Source organism: Branchiostoma lanceolatum, chromosome 10 (genome assembly GCF_035083965.1).
Source record: "Branchiostoma lanceolatum isolate klBraLanc5 chromosome 10, klBraLanc5.hap2, whole genome shotgun sequence".
In the NCBI taxonomy this organism is placed as follows: Eukaryota; Metazoa; Chordata; class Leptocardii; order Amphioxiformes; family Branchiostomatidae; genus Branchiostoma; species Branchiostoma lanceolatum.
In genome coordinates, this window is record NC_089731.1 from 12,763,916 (window position 1) to 12,783,594 (window position 19,679).

Sequence of the window (19,679 nt, forward strand, 5' to 3'; positions counted from 1 at the left end):
GTAGATGTATTTAGACTGTTGGATGGGTAAATGAAAGTGTGGGCAATGAGGAGAACCCTACGCTTACTGTTGAGCAGATAGACTGACTGATGGCTTTCTTGGAGTCAGTTTCATGGTGTGGTGCACTGAGTACAACGTTAGCTGCCAGAGGAAAAACCAGGCTAATCATCCTAAGCAACCTCGATGTGTCAACACATAGACTCTGAGACACCTTTCTCAATCCAGTCACATTTCCAAGATACTTTCCTATGCAATATGCAAGATCTGCAAGATGATGGTGCACTTCCATACAGAATGAGAGTCATTTCAGACCACCTCCAGGATGCAGGAATACAGAGGATAGAATTACCCTCCTGCAGCCCAGATCTCAACACAATTGAACACAGTCTCAGACTCTGTGATCACTGATCAGCTTGGGCGAGCTGTGCGTGCAAGAATGATCAACAGAACAACACTGGTCGACCAGCGACGACTCCTTGTGGAAGAATAGCCAGGGGCCGCGTAACAAAACTGGTGACAAGCATGAGGAGGATGTGCCGGGCTGTGGTGACAGTGCATGGCTTGCGTACTCAGTATTAAGCCACCTTCATCATAACTGAGGCTCCATTGCGTATCTTTTTTGGATGAAGACTATCCTTGACTTTCATATCAATGTGTTTTGTTGATTCAAGTTTCATATTACCCTCGTACAAAAGCCACGTGCTACCAGCAGAGGAAAAAATACTGAATTGAGCGTTTGGCATTAGTAGGGTAATCTGGGCACTTTTTTTTATGTGACCTGCTCGCATAAGTAGGTCTGGTGCTCGTTGCATTGATTTACAACCATATTAAGTTTGGTATCATGGGAAAGAAAATCACACAAGCTTTGTAATGATATATAAATCATTGAAATTGATCAAGAAACAACTGAGATATGATCGACCAAAGTTAAGTTTCCAAACTTTTTGTGCTGAGTGCACATGCCAGGGTTGCCCAACTAGCCGTAGGCTATTACTAAGGGCGGCCATAGGACTGTAGGTTTTGAACCACTCACACCGGGAAGGACCCCTACTCTTTTCGATAAGTGCGGTGGGTTCTTTAACGTCCCAAGGGCACAACATCGGGGAACATCGGTGGTTTCGAACCCGGGACCTTTCGGTTGTGGGCGAAACACCCCACCCATTGCGCCACGCGATGCCACAGATGAATTGATACAGAACGACACCATAATTGGGAGTTATCAAGTCACAAATATTCAAGTACTGCGTAGCTGTTCTTTTATCAGCGTTGTGAGACAAACTTGATTACCAAACTTCATATACACATAACGTTACGAGGTGTAATGTTATTTATTTAGATACCTTTGATAATATAAGTGATACATGAAACTCAACATGTTGATTAATTCATTTAATTGTAATTTTTTCTTTGTTTGCATAGTTGTAGAAGACCTTACGAAAGTAAAGTAAAGTAAAGTAAAGTAAAATAGAATAGAATAGAGTAGAGTAGAGTAGTTTAGAGTAGAGTAGAGTAGAGTAGAGTAGAGTAGAGTAGAGTAGAGTAGTTTAGAGTAGAGTAGAGTAGAGTAGAGTAGAGTAGAGTAGAGTAGAGTAGAGTAGAGTAGAGTAGAGTAGAGTAGAGTAGAGTAGAGTAGAGTAGAGTAGAGTAGAGTTAAGTAAGGTAATGTAAGGTAAGGTAAGGTAAGGTAAGGTAAGGTAAGGTAAGGTAAGGTTAAGTAAAGTAAAGTAAAGTAAAGTAAAGTAAAGTAAAGTAAAGTAAAGCAAAGCAAAGCAAAGCAAAGCAAAGCAAAGCAAAGCAAAGCAAAGTAAAGTAAAGTAAAGTAAAGTAAAGTAAAGTAAAGTAAAGTAAAGCAAAGCAAAGCAAAGCAAAGCAAAGCAAAGCAAAGCAAAACAAAGCAAAGCTTGGGTAGCCATGTAACTGTCTTAGACTAAGACTGATTGTACAGCATGAATGCATATATATGGTTGACTAAGAAGGCAAAAAACTTACCCGAATGCTTCTTCATGCAGGGCAACCGCAAATGAGTGACAATGTTTTCTCACAGTGCTATTTCTACCCAACAGGCGATTACATCTTAGCAACATTGTTCGGATTAGAATACTTAACTGGTGCCGGATATTACATTCTGCAAGTGTCAATGTTTGGTATTGAAGGATTAATCTGAAGCAGAATTTTTACAAGAGCTCCTACTTATAGATTCTAAGGAGTGACTAATACGTGCAACAAATTGTACCTTTCCGTTGTAGTAAGTTTTAGCATATGTTGTGCACAGTTGTGGTCCAATGACACGCGTTCATTATTTGTCTAAGACCAAAGTTTTATTCCTGGTTCGACAAACAAGAAAGGTTAGCGAAGATACGTAGAATATGTGTTCGTTTGAGGTATGTATTCAACATACGTAAGAAACAGTGTTACTTATACCAACCGACAACACTTATGTCCAGTGTTTTTGGCAACATTTATTCCCTTAGCTGGAAATCTCAAAAGAGAGGATCAAGGCGTATGGAATGCCTCAGGTGGTAGCGTTGCTGTAAGAAGAACTTCCTGTAGTGGTTTGGCATGTGGATTAAAATTCTAGTTGCGGTGGGTAACTCCACTTGAATATCTAGAGGGCACTTTATCTCTTTATCATGAGCACAAAAAGGAATAGACGATTTTTGAGCCGTAATGTACTGAAATACATCTTTCCACAGAATGTTTCTTTCTATAAATAATAATGTATTATTTGTCTTCGTTGTATATTCAGAGAGATATTTATTTTGACGTTCTGTGGGTATATACATGTATGTATGTTTGTACTATATATGTATACACTTTCCCACGGAGATCTAAGTGTTAACAATAGACAATATCGCAAAACGTTTTTGAGCCTAAGCCAAGAGTTCTTAAATTTCTGCAACACCCAAAACCAAGACCGTGATCTTGTAGCGGCTTGAAATGCAAGATTAAACACTTGAAGAGGGGATTTGGGGGAGATAAACTAATCGGATAACTCTGGTCGTACTGGATCAATAAGTATCCGGCAGGTGCTATATTATCATCAATGTTTGCAGATGCGGTGTCTTTGCATTAATCTCTTGTTGATGACACTCGTCGGTTGGGGTGTTTAATGGTATATCTTCTTAAGAGGCTCTTGTGTTCAGAACAACAGTAACATCAAATACGGTGCCGCAAAACATTTTTCAAAAGCAGCAACGTTACTACGGGATTAGTTTTAGAAAAACAGTATGTGTGGGAAAACTAGGATTACAGTTTACGGACTTTGCCGGCTTCAGACTAGGGCGTTACCGGCCAAACAGAACACACGTTCCTGCGGGCTGGATGTAAAAGGTCCTGGAAGTTAGTGAGCAGTTTCGTTTGCTGATACGTCAACAATAATTAAAGTTTATTTGCAAGTTCTTACCCGAGAGATAATTGCAGCATAAAACAACGTATAGAAAAAGGATACAGATATTTCAAGTTAACAATGGTGACAAGTGGAACAAGTGACTATTCTAAAAACTGCTACGGAATACAATCTAAGCTTTTTGGCTTCTGGGTTTAACTTTTTTTCAGATAGCTGTCACCTCATATTTTATAGAAGCAAATTTAAGATTTCGGAACGATAACCCATACTTAACTTGTTAGTATTCACACTTGACAGCACATTTCGAGCAATATAGCCGCATTATATATGTAACATGTGTAGCTTATTAGCACCAGTAACTGCTTAACATGTTAGACTAACACGCATGCGTATATGACGTAGCATGAGAAGCCCAAGAGAGAACCTCGGCAGGCAAACATGTCTGTGCAGAGACCTTAAGAATAAACAGCTTGAAAGTGCATACTGGTCTGGCTTCATCCTGATAGATTCCTACCAAGAGGTAGAAGGACGGTCCGAGAACAGATAGGACGTGTCGCAATATACACAACGTCAAAATCTATCATCAATATTATCAATAAACTCACGTCACAATTTCGGATGGTATTGTCTGGCTCAGGTCCAATATAAAATTTGTGCATTTGTTTCTTTAACCGATCATAGTGTACAAACTGCATTGTCTGGCTCACGTCGTATCAAACAACATAAGAATAGACCCTGTCATGTAAGCATACATTTGTAGTGTCGATGAATGTCATCTGTTACTTGAATGTCTTAGCATTTATCATCTGATCATGTTCTTTGAAGACATTCCTTTTGATTAACACCCACTCAGACAAGCTTTTTATCAACGCCAGAAGCCTTACATTCGACCCTTTTGGGCTTATGCACGATTAAATCATTGTCAAGTCAAAAAGCGGGCTATTTAGTATTATGACAATTGTTTGGTCCATAGTGGTCAGTGCTTACTCGTTCACTGACGTATTTTGTTATTCACATTCATGACTCACAGTCAAGAAAAAAACGGGGTCGGGGGGGATCTAGTATTATCATGACAACTGTTCAGTAGTTGGTCAATCGTGGTCTGAGTGTTTACTCGTTCAATGAAGTAGTTTGTTATTCACATTCGTGAATCACAGTATAAAGGGGGGTATCTAGTATTTTGACAATTGTTTGGTCCATCGTGGTCAGTGTTGACTCGGTCACCGAAGTAGTTTGTAGTCGCGTCGTTCTTCTTTCGACTGCATATGAAAGTCCTCACTGGCGCCGTCAAGAACATAAGCACCAATGGCATCAAACAAAGCATGAGTCACGGTCTCAAATACTTTGTGATCATTTTGGTAAAATCTAGGTCAATCATCTTAATAATCCGCGAATTCTCTTAAGTGATGCTTGAATCCTCTCATACTCTAATTTCTTTTATGAGTAAAATTATTATCCCGTACTCGAGAACATGAGTACGTGTGCTTCAGAGTCACCTTCAGTAACATATCAAAGTGCGAATTTAACCTCGAGTAACACCAAGGATATGATGAGGTAAAAAGAAAAAAACAAAAAACAAAACAAAAAACACACACGCCAAGCTATAATGCGGTGACACAGTGCAAAGTTTACGCAGTATGCCTTTGACTTAGCTTGTGTTTGACGGTCAAACTTTGACCTCCAATATCTGTAACGTTGCACAGCCATGGCGGACTGAACCCTGTGGAATCAAGTGGGGCAGAACTTCTGAGCCTGCTTCAATGGGCCGTTCGATTGTGTGGCGTAACGGCAGGGTGTTCGGCCCAGAACCCAGCGGTCCCGGGATTGAGTCCCCGGACGCCACCGATGCTGTGCCCTTGGGAATGGCACTTCACACGACTTTCCTCACTCCACCCAGGTGTAGAAATGGGTACTACTATTGTTCTCTGTTCGTGGCACTGTTGAAATTAGTTATCAAAAACTTGAGTGCAGTGCCATGTCCGGTCCTTGTCTGTCCAAAAACGAAGTAAAAAAATGCCGATAGATTATGATGATCGAATGAGCGATTCATCGAACATCTAAGTTCTCGTTCCTAATGTTAATACTGCGAGTGTACACTCCGGTCTAGAAACAATTGGGCCCCAAAGCGTGTGTTTAGATCAGTCATAAATTCCCCTTTATCGACCCCACCAGGTATAAAAAAGATTTGAGATGAAAGCTTGTGTAGGCTGCCAGAGTTAAGTAGGCATGTTTCGGCATCCGAGCAATTGTGCGCTTTCCGTTCTGAGCTCGAGTAAAGCGGTCAGGCGCTGGCGGTCAAAGAGGGCCTCTTGCGGATAGTGGATAAGTGCAGTTTCATAACGTTTTACCGGCCCGGACAGATTTTGGTGACATTCAAGTTTTTTCAGTGCCTTACGAACAAGTGTGCTCACAATAGAAAGCAAAACATCTTAAAAAAAACTATCCCTTTCTTGGATTTGTGGCAATAAAAGTTGCGTAATTTTACATCAAACAAAATGGTACTAAAGCCTATTTTTTTCCATTATCTTTATCTCAATTCCCAGTATAATAAACATAAGTGTCAAGCAGAGCTATTTTGTACATTTTCAAGTTTTGTTTTCAAAGTACAATGAATTACAAGTAGTGGTGCAAGAGTATAGATAGCTAAATTAAATACATGTTCTAGCATTACTATTCATGTCGATAACATTCTTGAGAATTAGCATATAAATAGCATGACAGCACTTCAGTAAAGCTGTTGGATAGTTCTCTATAGTACGTTACACATGCGTTCTTGTGCATCAAAAATTAGTTGGTAAAGCCAAATTGCCGCTGACCATAATGTGCGATTATAATGACATCAGGTATATCGATACCCAAACTGTGGTGCGAGACCATCGCACGCATGCCAAAGGCCAAAGTTCACAGTTCACACGAGACCGGTGCCAGGCAGGTTCGGAGCACACGTGTGAAAAATCAGCCGCTTGCTTCACAGCTCCTTAAAACCTGGGACTAAGAGTCTCTAGCTTTGTCGTACCAGCATGGACGCCATTAGAAACGGATGGTTCACAGAGTTGAGCCCCTTGTGGCCAGGCCAGGCCATGAGTTTAGAAGTAGAAGAAGTCCTCTACAGCGGAAGGTCCAAGTATCAAGACGTGCTCGTCTTCAAAAGGTACGGCGTCAGATTTTCTTAAAATTATACTCCTCGCTCAAATTACCTTCATATTTGGGACAAAATCTGCTCCTAGTAACTGTCACCAATATTTTATCTTACTTCACATAACAGTTATGTGAATGTTATATGATCTTGAGATATTTTAATACTAGTTAAAACTACATTTTATTTTATTTCATATCTTGCTGACAGTAACTTGAAGACTTGGGAGCGTGCCCATATTGGATGTCGTGTCAGATTTTGCTTAAACCTTCATATTTTGGGACAAATATCGCCACTAATACCTGTCACCAATATTATATCTTACTCCACATAACAGTTATGTAATGTCACATCTTGAGATATTATCTACATCTTATTTTATTTCTTGCTAGCAGTAAGACATATGGAACGGTCTTGTGTTGGATGTGGTGTCAGATTTTTAAAAATCCTCCTCGCTCATACCTTCATGTTTTGGGACAAATCTCGCTACAAATACCTGTTACCGATATTTCATCTTATTTCACGTAACAGTTTTGTAATATAACATCTTGAGATATTAACTACATCTTATTCTATTTCTTGCTGACAGTAAGACATATGGGAACGTGCAAGTGTTGGATGTGGTGTCAGATTTTCTTAAATCCTCCTCGCTCAAACCTTTGTGTTTGGGACAAATCTCGCTCCTAATACCTGTCACCAATATTTTATATTATTTCACATAACAGTTATGCAATGTTGCATCTTCAGATATTAACTACGTCTTATTTTATTTCTTGCTGACAGTAAGACGTATGGGAACGTGCTTGTGTTGGACGGAGTGATCCAGTGTACGGAGAGGGATGAGTTCTCCTATCAGGAGATGATCGCACACCTGCCCCTCATGAGCCATCCTAACCCCAAAAAGGTTGGTTTGAACCGGTTCAACCTACTTGATTTGATTAACAACACTAACATTGACATACAAGTCTCCACAGGGAACGTCAGATAGAGCCTGCAAGGTTCACAAAATTATGTGTTGGACTTTTCAGCTTGACTTTTTGATGGACGCTGTTGTATTGTCCTGGTGTAACTGGTCAGGTGAAGGTTGTAGGTGTCAGAACACTTAAACACAAGAGGCGAGTTGTACAGTCTCCTGGTTCCCGGGATTCAAATCTGGGGCAAACCCGGGCCACAAGGTTGGAAACCCAACGCACCAACCGCTAGGCTAAAAGATCCGAACCAATAGACTGGTCAGTTGGTGGCAGTTGGACCCCACTGTTACACTGGGAATGACTTCTCGCACATCAGAATATGGTACAGCAGTACCCTGGTAAAATCATTCCTACACCAGTCAAAAGCATCCTAACACAGAATTCAACAGTTACATGAAGTCTCATCAGGTAGGCCAGACTAAAGACTATATTATTTTTTTTTTTTATTAATATTTCTTGATCGTCAGTCACACAGTTTGATTTTTTTTCTCGAATAAATAATGCCATAAGATATCCTCAGGAGCCTTTGAATGAACATATGCCTGGTTTTTAAAAAAAACAAAATCATATCCAAAGGATATATATTTATCAATGTCAGCCAGTGTATAATAATTTCAAATTTATTACCAATTTTTAATTGCAGCATTCAATCAAGCCTGACACTGATATATGATTGTAAACTATTGAATAATTCACTTTGCTTCTTACATGTAAGTGAAGAAGGTGACCTGAAGTCAGATGTTTGACATTTAGACCTTTTCAGTGTTTACATTTTAGGCCCTTCCAGAAATAACTAGATATTCATCATCATCATTTTTGGTTGGATACGGTAATTTCCTCAATTAAGTATGATAACAATTTTGGAATTATTTCCAGAAGGTGAACTCAAAATTGCTGACTAAGAACACATGTTGCTTTTCTAGAGGCACCCTTCATTACTCGAATTAATAATACAAAATGTAGTTCCGTGTGGTGCAGTGGTTTGTGCACTCTGCCTCTCACCACATCTGGTTCGAATTCCTTGGAGCCAGCGGCCCGAGTTTGCGTCCGGGCCTGGACGCAACTTGCAAATAGTCGCATCCTCCTATCGGAGGGAGGCACAAAGTTGGCATCCCTGTGTTTGAGGGAGCTTTAGGGCGTCAAACCTCTGCATGTAAAAGAATCCAGCACACTTATTGAAAAGAGTAGCCGTGTTCCAGTGTGCTTAGCCCAAAATACACGAGCCGTAGCAAAGCCGCATTGCACTACCAGCTTCGTCCTCAGTCTGAGGTTCAACCGTTTAAAGGTAAAGGAAGAGCAGTCATTCTCAATTGAGGTGATGCATGATGCTTTTTTGAATAGCTAGTGGTAGTGCAATATGGCTTCATGGCTTGCATTTTGGGCTAAGCACATCTGGTCACCTCCACTCTTCTCGATAAGTGTGTTTGGTTCTTTTACAGTGTTGCAGAGGTTTGATACTTGAGGTTTGATACTTGAGGTTTATGTCTCCCTCATACATGGGGCCGCTGGCTTTACGTCACCATCTGAAATGACGAAAGCAATTCCTTACATCATGTCCGAGCTGGAGTTGACCTAGGATCAAACTCGGGCCCCAGGATCCATGGAATTGGATCCAGATGGCAAAGCAGCAGGGTTACGTTACCTCTTGTGCCATGGGGACATGCTTTACCTTTTTTGATCTAATAGTGAATACACTAGACTTTTGCACACTTGTTATGTACAGGTGCTGTTGATTGGAGGAGGAGATGGAGGAGTCCTGAGGGAGATCGCCAAACATTCCTGCGTAGAGTCGGTGGTGCAGTGTGAGATAGATGATGTAAGTACATGTACAAATGAATTAGAATATGTCACAGCAAATACATGATATAAGATGTCCTATATAATGTCCTTGGTCACAGAATCTTGGTGATCTTGGTACTGGTAGAAGTGGTGGGTTCATGTGCAAAGTACTTACAAAGATCTTAAGTTCTGAAATGAAATATCACAACAGAAGACAACAATGGTCATAAACTGTTGGACCTACACTGTACATACATACATGTATGCATAGTAATACTCAGTCATACTTTTGGACCTAAGGAACACTTTCATAGCCAGAGGCACATATACTTAAACTTGAAATAAACAAGCGTGTACCTTTTACAGCTAAAATAGGGCAACCAATTGTTATGTTTCAGTGGTGCAGCATGAGATAGATGATGTAAGTGAACACATTTAAGGGATTTTTCATGTTGGATCATGAGCAAAAATGTGGAGAAAGGTCTCAAAAGGATTTTCTTAAAAAAAACTACACTGTACATGTACATTGTACACACATTGTCGTGTTACCACTATTGAATCATACCTCAATATCTGTACATATTGTTTTCTAAGTTACAATGTACCTCTTAGACAGTGTATTACTGTACTATCTATTACTAGTACTAGTATCCACACATGCAGTGTATTCAGATCTTTCGTGACCTTTGTCTTCTGATTCAATCAGAATGTTAAGATATGAGTACTCTCAATGGCACGACCTATTCAGATGTAATCATCTGTTACATGTATCAGCTAGACCATAAATATTGTCCTCTACTCTATTCAGTGACCTATTTTCTCAAATGGCAGATGGCTCATTGTATTTGACCTATAGAAGAATGTTAATTGGCTTTATTTTTAGTTATTTCTGATTTGCATTTTTGTTGCAGCAAATATGAATTGGGGAATGAAACTTTGATTGATGAGGAAAGGGAAAATTACGTGGTCTTATCCGTCATGTCCATATGGCAAATTTTTCTGTTATGAGAATGGAAAATTTTGACTTGAAGTTGAAGGGTAAGATTGTGGAATGTCCATAACTTGTGTGACAATCAACATTGGTTTTAAGTAGAATTAAGAATATTAGAATGCGTTTTATTCTATTTCATTGTACTGTAATTGCATTTAATTTCGCTTGGTTTTTCTTTTGCGGTAGGGAGAAAATGGAGTGTTCGCGGTGGTTTTAAGTTCGTGTTTGAAACAATAGTAGCGCTACAGTCATAGGTGGACAAAAAGCTTGGTGGTAGTTTTAAGTTCGAGCTGAAGAGTTCACAGCGAAAACCGTGAACATAAAACCACTGCGAACATTTCTGCATTTACAGTATGCTACAGAAAATGATCACTGCACAACTTGTAAGGTGTGATAGTCAATATTTGTGAAGTAGAATTTAGAATATTACACTGTGTTGTATTTTATTTCATTATGATTATTACAGAAAGTGATCACCTCACAACTTGTAAGGTGTGATAGTCAACATTTGTTAAGTAGAAATAAGAATATTGCAGTATGTTGCATTCTATTTTGTTTTTTGTTACAGAAAGTGATTGAGGTGTCTAAGAAGTATCTCCCAAAGATGGCTAGTGGCTACGACAACCCCAAACTGACTGTGAACATCGGGGATGGGTTTGACTTCATGAAGAAAAACAAAGGGTCGTTTGACATCATCATCACAGACTCTTCTGACCCCATTGGTAGAATATCAAACATTTTTTTCCTCCTTTTTTGTATCTTTTTCCTTCAATAGGTTTGTATTGTGATTCCTCATCATGAGTCATATTGATCACATCAAACTGCAATGTGGGAATCTTGGCTGTCCAATGGGGATATGGAAAGGCTTTTAAAACAATATGTAGAGTTGCAAGGATCAGACTTTGCTACAGTGGATGTTGCTTGTATTTGTAGACAAAGTGACTTCCCTGGATGCTGCTCATTGGTTACCATTGCATGTGAATTTTAGTTGTGCACCACTGTATGCAAATGACTGAAACATGTCCAGTTTTGCTACATTAACAAGGAACATGTTACATTGGCAAAGTCCAAAGTGAATATGTCTGACTAAGTTTGTGTTTGTTGCCCGTGTTCAGGTCCTGCTGAAGCGTTGTTCCAAAAGTCGTACTATGAACTGATGAAGGAAGCTCTCAGGCCTGGTGGGATCGTGTGCACACAGGGTGAGTCAAACATTATCCTGATGACATGGACTGCCTGGTTAACAGACTATCTTCTGTACTGCATACATGCATAAGTATAGGAGATGCTTTTCTTTGCTGACACAAATTGTCAAACTGGCTCTTCAATCCAAACTTCAGAGTGACACTAGCCAATGTAATAACACTTTTCCTCCTCTATTTGCTCACATTCATAAACCTATGAAGAAAACAAGATGTTTTAACTTAAAAGTGACGTCTTCCAAATCACATCAGAGTATTCCTTATAAGAGAACAGGAAATGTTATGTATTATATGTCCATTTCTTAGACTTCTCCTAACCCCTCAACAGAAGAAACATGGCTGTTTGATTTTCACTCAAGTCCTTTTCTCAGCATTTTAAATCCATACCTACATCTACATTTCTACTAAAATCACAAAACCTACTTGTTTAGGCACTTATCAGTAACGATTTGGGACCATTTATTAGCCACTACTCCCAAAAAAGAAGTCAAACTCCTCAGTAAAGTAATGTATGTAGAAACATAAGATATAGATCTATAGACAAGACTTTTTTTTACGCTATTACATTACACATGTACAATGTAGTATCTGTGTATTACCTTGCAGTTAGCCTTCGGGCATGAGTTTGCAAATAGATAAAGGTTATTGTTTACCACCAGGTGAGTGCATGTGGCTGCACCTGGACCTGATCCGAGACATGCAGGAGTTCTGCAGCGGGCTGTACCAACACGTGGACTATAGTTACTGCACCATTCCAACCTACCCCAGCGGACAGATAGGCTTTGTTCTCTGCAGTACAAACCCTGTGAGTCATTTCAGGACATACATGTACATGTTAGCAGGGCTCTCTCCAGCTTTAATTTTGTTTCGGCCCCACTCATTTGGGAGCCCATGTTGTGGATTTTCGTCGTCAAGTCTGTTATTTTAAGCTCACGAAAATACATTTACATTTAGTTTCATATCATATTTTGGACGGATGGGTGAAATTTTTGTCTGTCCCAACAAAAAAAATTGCTCAGGATAGGTCCCGGAGAGAGCCCTGTATTTCAGTATCTTGTACCTTATGACTCAGTAAGGTACAAGAACTGTGTATCTGTAAAAAGTCACCAGGGCCAAATGGCGGTCTACATCACATGTACCTAGCACATTGCCGGAACGTAATATAATGCGTATACGGCAATTAGCCTGCTATTTAAACCTTTTATAACTGCCGAATCTCTTTCTTTGGTCAACGTCGCATCAGAGTAACAGCCGTTGCATAAGATATGTCTTTGGACACATCTAAATGAACCTATATGCGAAATACGCGAACACGACCTTAAAAGCTTACGGATCCTTACGTTCTGGCAACGTGCTCATGTACCTGTATGTCTTGGTATGCCATGGACACATTGTAATCTACATGACTGTGTACCTTGTACTGTTGTACTATAGTATCCTAACAGTTTAATGTTTGGCACCATAACTTTGTTAGCAACGTTTTGGTGGTCTGTTCCTTAGTAATAACAGTTCCAGTTGTTCAAATACTCCTCTTATACATGTGTGTAGGTTTGACTTGCAATTCTGATTATTCCTTCTTTCTGCTGCACAGGACACCAATTTTATGGATCCAGTGAGGAAATTCACAGACGAACAGCTGGAAGAGCTCAACATTCGGTACTACAATGCTGACATCCATAGAGCATCATTTGTTCTTCCCCAGTTTGTTAAAAAGGTAACAGAAATTCCTTATCCCTTTCCATACTAAGGTCATGTTGATTCGATTGTATGGAAGATATCCGCGCACGTATAATTTTTGTCTGTTTTATAAAAAAGTTTTTGAGCATACTGTAAAATGTGTAAATAAAACCATGCAGCTGCAAAATTGGCAGATGTATGTCGTAAATTGCAAAAAATAGAATGTCAAAGTCAATTCCAAAGTCAAAAAAGAAAATGTAACAGAAAAAAATGAAGGATACCATACTGACATTCTGTTTAGTCACTGACAAAAGATAGCAGATGCTGTCTGAAATGTCTGTTTCAAAATTTTATCCAGTTGCTTGAGTAACTATTTTTTGCTTATCTTACTACCTGGATGTCTAACCTTCATCAACATATTCTGTTTAGTCATTTGTTCAACCTTCCTGACCAAATAGAATTCATAATGAAGGCAACCTTTTTTTTGCCAATTTTTTTTTTCATTCGCACACTCAGATCAGTTTTGGGGTTCCCAGAGGACGTCATCCATATGATCATATCATCATGGCTTAATGGAAAAAAATTGATACATTCAATATTTTGGAACAAATCTTGCCTTTGTTGATAAAAAATGTCTGAATTTCTTTCTCTTCTCTCTACAGGCACTGAAGGCTCCCAAAACCAAGGTGAACAATCAACCTCAAGAGGATGGCCAGAATGGGGAAAAATGATACCAACTAAAAACATATTTATTTTAAACTGAATAATGCTACTAGTATTCATGCAGATATGTCGTCACTTGATTCAGCCAGTATAATGTTGGAGTACATGTTAGAATGTACCAGAGTGAGATACACAGGAAATTATGACTCAATGTGCAAAGAGGAATCAGAAAATAGACTGTGATGTTGGTGATTACATCAATCCTAGTCTGTGTAACGAAAACTCTGCTATCCAGGGCTTTAATGGCCCCTCCCCGACGAATGTTGGGTGGGCCACTAAAGCGTGATTCATTCAGGCTACGTCAATCCCCCAGAAATCTATGACAAAGGTTTCTTGCACTGACAGTGGAAACAATGATAACAAACAAGCAAGTGTATGAAAATACTGTCCATTTCAAAACCCCACAAATTGGTCATTGTGAACATTGATGATCCTGTCCTATTCAGTTACTCACGTAATAATGCATTATTTTCATTTCTAATTGTAGAAAGCATTTTAAATGGAATAATAGAGCACTTAAAATAAAAGGAAATGGTGCCATTGTTTTAGCTAATTATAAACCCCAAACTAACATTAGCTGTATGAGAACTAAATTATTATGCTAGTTTAGCATAGACATGTTCCCCAATGAAGGTTAGGCAAGGTGTGTCCCCACCAATCTATAGCAGCAATTCATGTACCCAAGGAAGATTCTCATTAGAACGGATTGCTATCTATGTTACTAGTAGGTAGGATGTCTGAAATTTTCTGTAGCATTACAGAATCTAAATGCCGTAATTCAAGGATGGGGATTGTCGATCTCTAGATCTTTTCAAGTAGCAGTGTATGTGGATGTCTTTTAGTCTCTACCAGACTAACTACGCCAGCTATAGAAAGAATATTTGCCAGGGAAGTTTGGCCACCAGAAAGTTTCATTTGCATGCGCAAATTATTGACCTTACAGTGAACTGACTCTACTGGCCAACTAATCCTTTTTTGCTGAATTCTACGATCCATACGCCCGTAGGAAGGCCTGGTGGAGGCTAGATGTCCCAAAAATAATTACTCAAGCAGCTGGATAAAGTTTTGAAACTTTCAAAACTTTATCCAGTTGCTTGAGTAATTATTTTTGGCGTATCTTACTACCTGGATGTCTAACTTTCATCAACGTACAGAGGCTAGATGTCTTTTGGAAAGTTTCTTTTTTAGCACACCAACAGATTATTAACTTTATGTGGAGATGTCTTAGGACGAGGTGCCAAATGTGTAATTTAGAACTCTACAAATGCAATCGGCAATTTTGTGGTGTATTGAGAATTATTGTGGTACTTGTCCTGTTGTGAAGAGTTTCTGACTGAAGTACATTTGGCAAGTGAAGTGCACAAGGCGTTCATATTTTCTTATCAATTACTATTCATATCAATCAGCTCAAGGTTCATGTTGTATTATCATCCCTGGCTGTGATAAGCTCTTCAGATAGATAAGTTATACTAATGCTGCCATTCAATTATGCGATCTCAGATTTATTATGATCATGTGATTCATGTAGCAGATGGAAGATTTCCCACCATATTGGCTCTGCACACCTGTATTTGATAGACGTCACTGTTGTGCCTAGTTTTTAGAAAGACGTTAATGTGGAGATAATTCTTCATGTCATAGATACAGAAATAAAGAAATACAGTAAGTGGAGAAACACAAAAATTGTTTGATTGTTTTTATGCTATTGCTGTACAAATAACCTGTGCAGCACAGAAATATAGAACATCAGATCACAACTATTATGTTTATAAATGTAATGCGCAAAGTCAGCCATTATTCCATGTATATGTAACAGGTAATAAAATACATCACATTTAGAATTCCCAAATAGAAATACAAATGTATATTCACTTTGATCGGCCAGCTCACGGACCTTTAGCACTCTGAAGTAGCCGTTTGGCACCCAGTTCCCTATTGGTTACAAAGTTAGGCAGCAGGGAGAAGGTTAAACTGTGGTAAACCATCACAAAGTTCTGTTCAACACATCAACAGCTCTTCACTGGTCCATGTATGTATGACATAAGTTACACATAACTCAGTCTACGACAATGCCTGATTTAATTTTATCCTGAATGGCTACTGAAACACACGAGGCGAGTAATACAGTCCCCTGGCACCAGAGAATTGAACCCGGGCATAATCCCAACGCACTTACTACAAGAACAAGGCTAAAGGTCCGGACCCATTCTGGTACGGGCCAGTTAGACCAGTACGAAAGTGGCACATGAAGTAACCACACTTCTACACTACCTTTAGTAAGGATATGTTATTTTTCAAGTCTATTGGCAACATAAAAGAGATATCAAATGATAGCATTGAACTATCAAAGGCCTACATTAAAATAATACAGTCATAAAATCAAGTACAGTACTCAGTCCCTCAGAAAACATCTGTAAATCCAAACATAGACTCAAAACATCAGGAACGATACATAAATACCTGCACGATATTCAACTATTCCACATTTGTTGATTGCTTCATGACTATCCAACTTTGAAAAACAATGCCAAACACCGACGGACGTTCCATAATTTCACTATCTTATGGTAAGACCACATGAATGCACCACTGTGACAGCTCCAAGTTTATACATACCTAACAGATACACAAATAATTCAATTAACAAGGCTTGACTATCTATTGGCTAATCGTTTTTATCTCTGGATACTGATAGTGTTTAGTGGTACATGAAATGATGAATCTGGACACAAGATTAAATAGCAGCATACTAGTACCAGGACAGTACCAGCACAAACTATAGGTAACACTTAAAAACAACTTAGAATTCAAAGATAAGATTAAGACCCGATTCACACTCTGAACATTTTCTGGATGTACGACAAAGTCAGACATCTTTGGCGTGCGGCGCCTTTTTCCTGCGTGTGAATCGGCCCCGCACGTCGTACGACATGCATTATGGCCCGTACAACTATTTACGTTCACCTTCTTCGTAGGTCGTTATTGAACATCCTGAAAATTTTCAGAGTGTGAATCGGGTCTATGACTCTATGTATTTTCCCCTGTAATACTGATAAGCTATTACATCAGCTGTCTAATTATGTCATCATCAGCTCAACCCTGGCAGTTGACCCGGCTGTGCCATCAAGCAGCCCAACAGATACAACAGCCCCAATGGCAGGTTCAGTTTCGCAGTCTTCTGCGGTATCTTCGTCATCCGATGTTCCCTGAAGTCCCGTTCTAGGCTGAACGCCAATGGGAGGGTGATCAGAGGCAGGAACAGCCACTTTGAAAAGTTTGTGGCCAAAATCGCGAAGAGAATATATGGCGTAAATAGGAGTAGGGCGTAAAGCGCATACGATCCCGTTTGACCAAGAAGGATGGCGAGAGTCACGACCTTGGCCTTCTTGTCCGTTTCCATGTCCCTCGCGTTGTTGCTGTGCAGGATCGCTTCCGTATTGAGAGCCAGCGGGATGGCGTAGAGAAGTGGCGATAACGTAAGCTTTCCTACGTGTACGGAATATGCAAACAGGACAGCCAACGGACCAAATGTTATGAGGATGACGACATCTCCTAGTGCCACGTACTTCAATCCCATTCCTCCTGTGTACAGGAAAGACCCCGATAGTCCTCCGAAATACAGCAAAGCCAGGTGTTGCATACTGAGAGGTGAAAAATGTACCAGTAACACAAAACACCCACATCCTATACAGTACAAGGTTGCTCCCAACCCTACTACTGAGTTGGGTTCCAGTATGTGGTCCACCAGTGTTCTATCATCACTTTTCTTGTTATCTATCCCCTTCATGAAGTCATAGTAAGTGTTCACGAGATTCCCGGCTGCATGTACGGATGTAACGGCTAAGCATGTGATCAGGACCAGTAGTGGGTCGATAGTTCCCGTTGTTCTGTACGCTAAGGCGCTGCCTAGCAGGACAGGGGTCAAACTAGCACTGAACGACCACGGACGAAGGGCGAGGATATACTTGGCAAAAACAGATTTCTTCTGGGGTTTCAGTCCGTTTTGAGTCCCATCCTCCACTTCAGCAGTCCCGTTAGGTTGTTTGTTGACTTCTTCTTGATCTGCTGGTATAGTAACAGACATCTTTGTCGCAGAAATATGGTGGAAAAAAAGGATAAATGTCCACGAAAGCTTCCAACTAGATCTGTTACATGTGTGGATCAGTGTGTGAGTCATGAATTCAAATCTCGCCTGACTTCTCGCGAGACCGGATTGTTGTTAATCCTGTAAAGAGATTAATAATCAATAGATAAAGTATTAGTTACTCAAATCGTAGAAAAGAAAAATGATAAATATTTGTATCATTATTCAATATCAATAGAGGTGCCTTTTAATTTAGAATTCTTTATTTTTCGTTTAGATCATGTGACTTTTGGAAACTGGAATGGACGACTTATCGACGGGGATGTTTTGAATATCAGGATAATAATCAATTTTTTCATATAAAAGTGATTTTCTGGACTCAAGGTTCTTTATTTTTCATGAAATAAATTTATTGTGCTGTAGTCTTGTATTTTTTTGTGGCCCAAAATGAAGATATAGATATTTGTACTGTTATGTAATCCCCGTTTCGAAGTGGTTACATCCAATCATGGAGGCGACTTTCCCCTAATTTTGGACTGATCAGGTGGGAACCTTTCTGTTGTATGATCTTTAACGTTTCACGATCCTCGAACAATAACGATGTGTTTTGATGCGTCGGTTTGATTTTTCGATGATGCAAAATTATTCAATGCTTGTCGTTAAGGAGTAGGCTCTCGTTTCTGCGGTGCTATACCGGTGGTGGGGAGGGGGGCAGTACTCCTGATGCGTTCGTCGATGAAAATCAACAGCTGTTCAGGCTGTAGGTTGTAGGCTTCGAGTTGTAGGCTTCGAGCTATTAACAGGTGCATGTGCTCTATTTTTCGGCTTTATGCGAAACATTGAGTGTACATGGTGTTAAACATGTTACAATACAAGTCCAGATCATAATTTGATTACAGATACCACAGATCAAACACGGCCGATATAACGGTGCAGGGCCAGGGCCTACTTAGTATATAGCTGAAATAACTTCCGGGTCACCTAGAGTGGTCGATATTGTTTACTTTAACAGTCTTTCTTCTAAACAGTCTTTCTTCTAAAAAGAATGATCAAACGGGGTATTTTAACATGTTTAACGTGATCAGACCAGGACATGAATAATTATCCAAGACGTAACCTTGTACTGTATCTGTATGATCTTCTTTTGTAAACAATGGTTAATTCGAGCCAGATCAACTGTAGGTAGTTATCACTGTGGGTCCCTGGGATGCTTGTTTGTTTACATTACTCCTGGTGTGGCTTGTTTACATGCACATGTCAAGTTACAAGATTGTTTGTTTCGAAATGATGATTTTAAATCATATGAAAAGCAAGATAGATGTCAATTTTGCAGATCTAGTTTGTCAGTTTGATAAGTCATTGTGTTTGTTCTTAAGATATAGTTCTTTGACAATGATTCTTCATTTTGTGTATGAGATAACCATCTTAACTACTAATCTTTCTGTCAAGGAATGGTTGTGTTTCAGATTCTATTTATAATGTAATTATGTAACAGTGGGGCTCTTATTACTCTCCAAGCAGAGGTTAGTGGAGAAGTTTGTGACCTTTTTATGCGCTGCCCTGTTTTTCGTCAGCCGATCTTCTCCACTAACCTCTGCTTGGAGAGTAGGCTCTTATACATCTGGTATAAGTTACTATAACTTAGCCGCTGGGCGTATAAAGGTAAAGTATGCAAACACCCAAATTCTACCATAAGTTGCCTGCAGTGGGGCATTGGTAAGCAAGTGACTTAGGTTGTAATTTTGTGTGTGACTTAATTGATTTTTCCAGTTT

At 39.5% G+C, this 19,679-nt stretch overlaps 2 protein-coding genes across 2 annotated transcripts; one reads left to right on the forward strand and one right to left on the reverse strand.

Moving 5' to 3' along the window:
• The first annotated feature begins 6,260 nt into the window (after positions 1–6,260).
• Positions 6,261–14,096, forward strand: LOC136443626 (spermidine synthase-like). Its single transcript, XM_066440942.1, has 8 exons — positions 6,261–6,497; positions 7,266–7,386; positions 9,177–9,269; positions 10,792–10,945; positions 11,339–11,422; positions 12,082–12,227; positions 13,014–13,136; positions 13,762–14,096. The coding sequence occupies exons 1-8, from the start codon at positions 6,367–6,369 to the stop codon at positions 13,828–13,830; spliced, it is 921 nt and encodes a 306-aa protein (XP_066297039.1). The 5' UTR covers positions 6,261–6,366; the 3' UTR covers positions 13,831–14,096.
• Positions 14,097–16,904: 2,808 nt separating this feature from the next.
• LOC136443655 (ubiA prenyltransferase domain-containing protein 1-like) lies at positions 16,905–18,007 on the reverse strand. The gene has a single exon (XM_066440972.1). The coding sequence runs from the start codon at positions 17,997–17,999 to the stop codon at positions 16,911–16,913; it is 1,089 nt and encodes a 362-aa protein (XP_066297069.1). The 5' UTR covers positions 18,000–18,007; the 3' UTR covers positions 16,905–16,910.
• Positions 18,008–19,679: the final 1,672 nt, after the last annotated feature.

Excerpts from the sequence above, each read along its gene's own strand:
- LOC136443655 (XM_066440972.1), bottom strand. The coding sequence starts at position 17,999 with ATGACTCACACACTGATCCACACATGTAACAGATCTAGTTGGAAGCTT.
- LOC136443626 (XM_066440942.1), top strand. The coding sequence starts at position 6,367 with ATGGACGCCATTAGAAACGGATGGTTCACAGAGTTGAGCCCCTTGTGG. Across the intron at positions 9,270-10,791 it reads TGCAGTGTGAGATAGATGAT|AAAGTGATTGAGGTGTCTAA; the intron begins GTAAGTACATGT and ends TTTTTGTTACAG. Across the intron at positions 11,423-12,081 it reads TGGGATCGTGTGCACACAGG|GTGAGTGCATGTGGCTGCAC; the intron begins GTGAGTCAAACA and ends GTTTACCACCAG.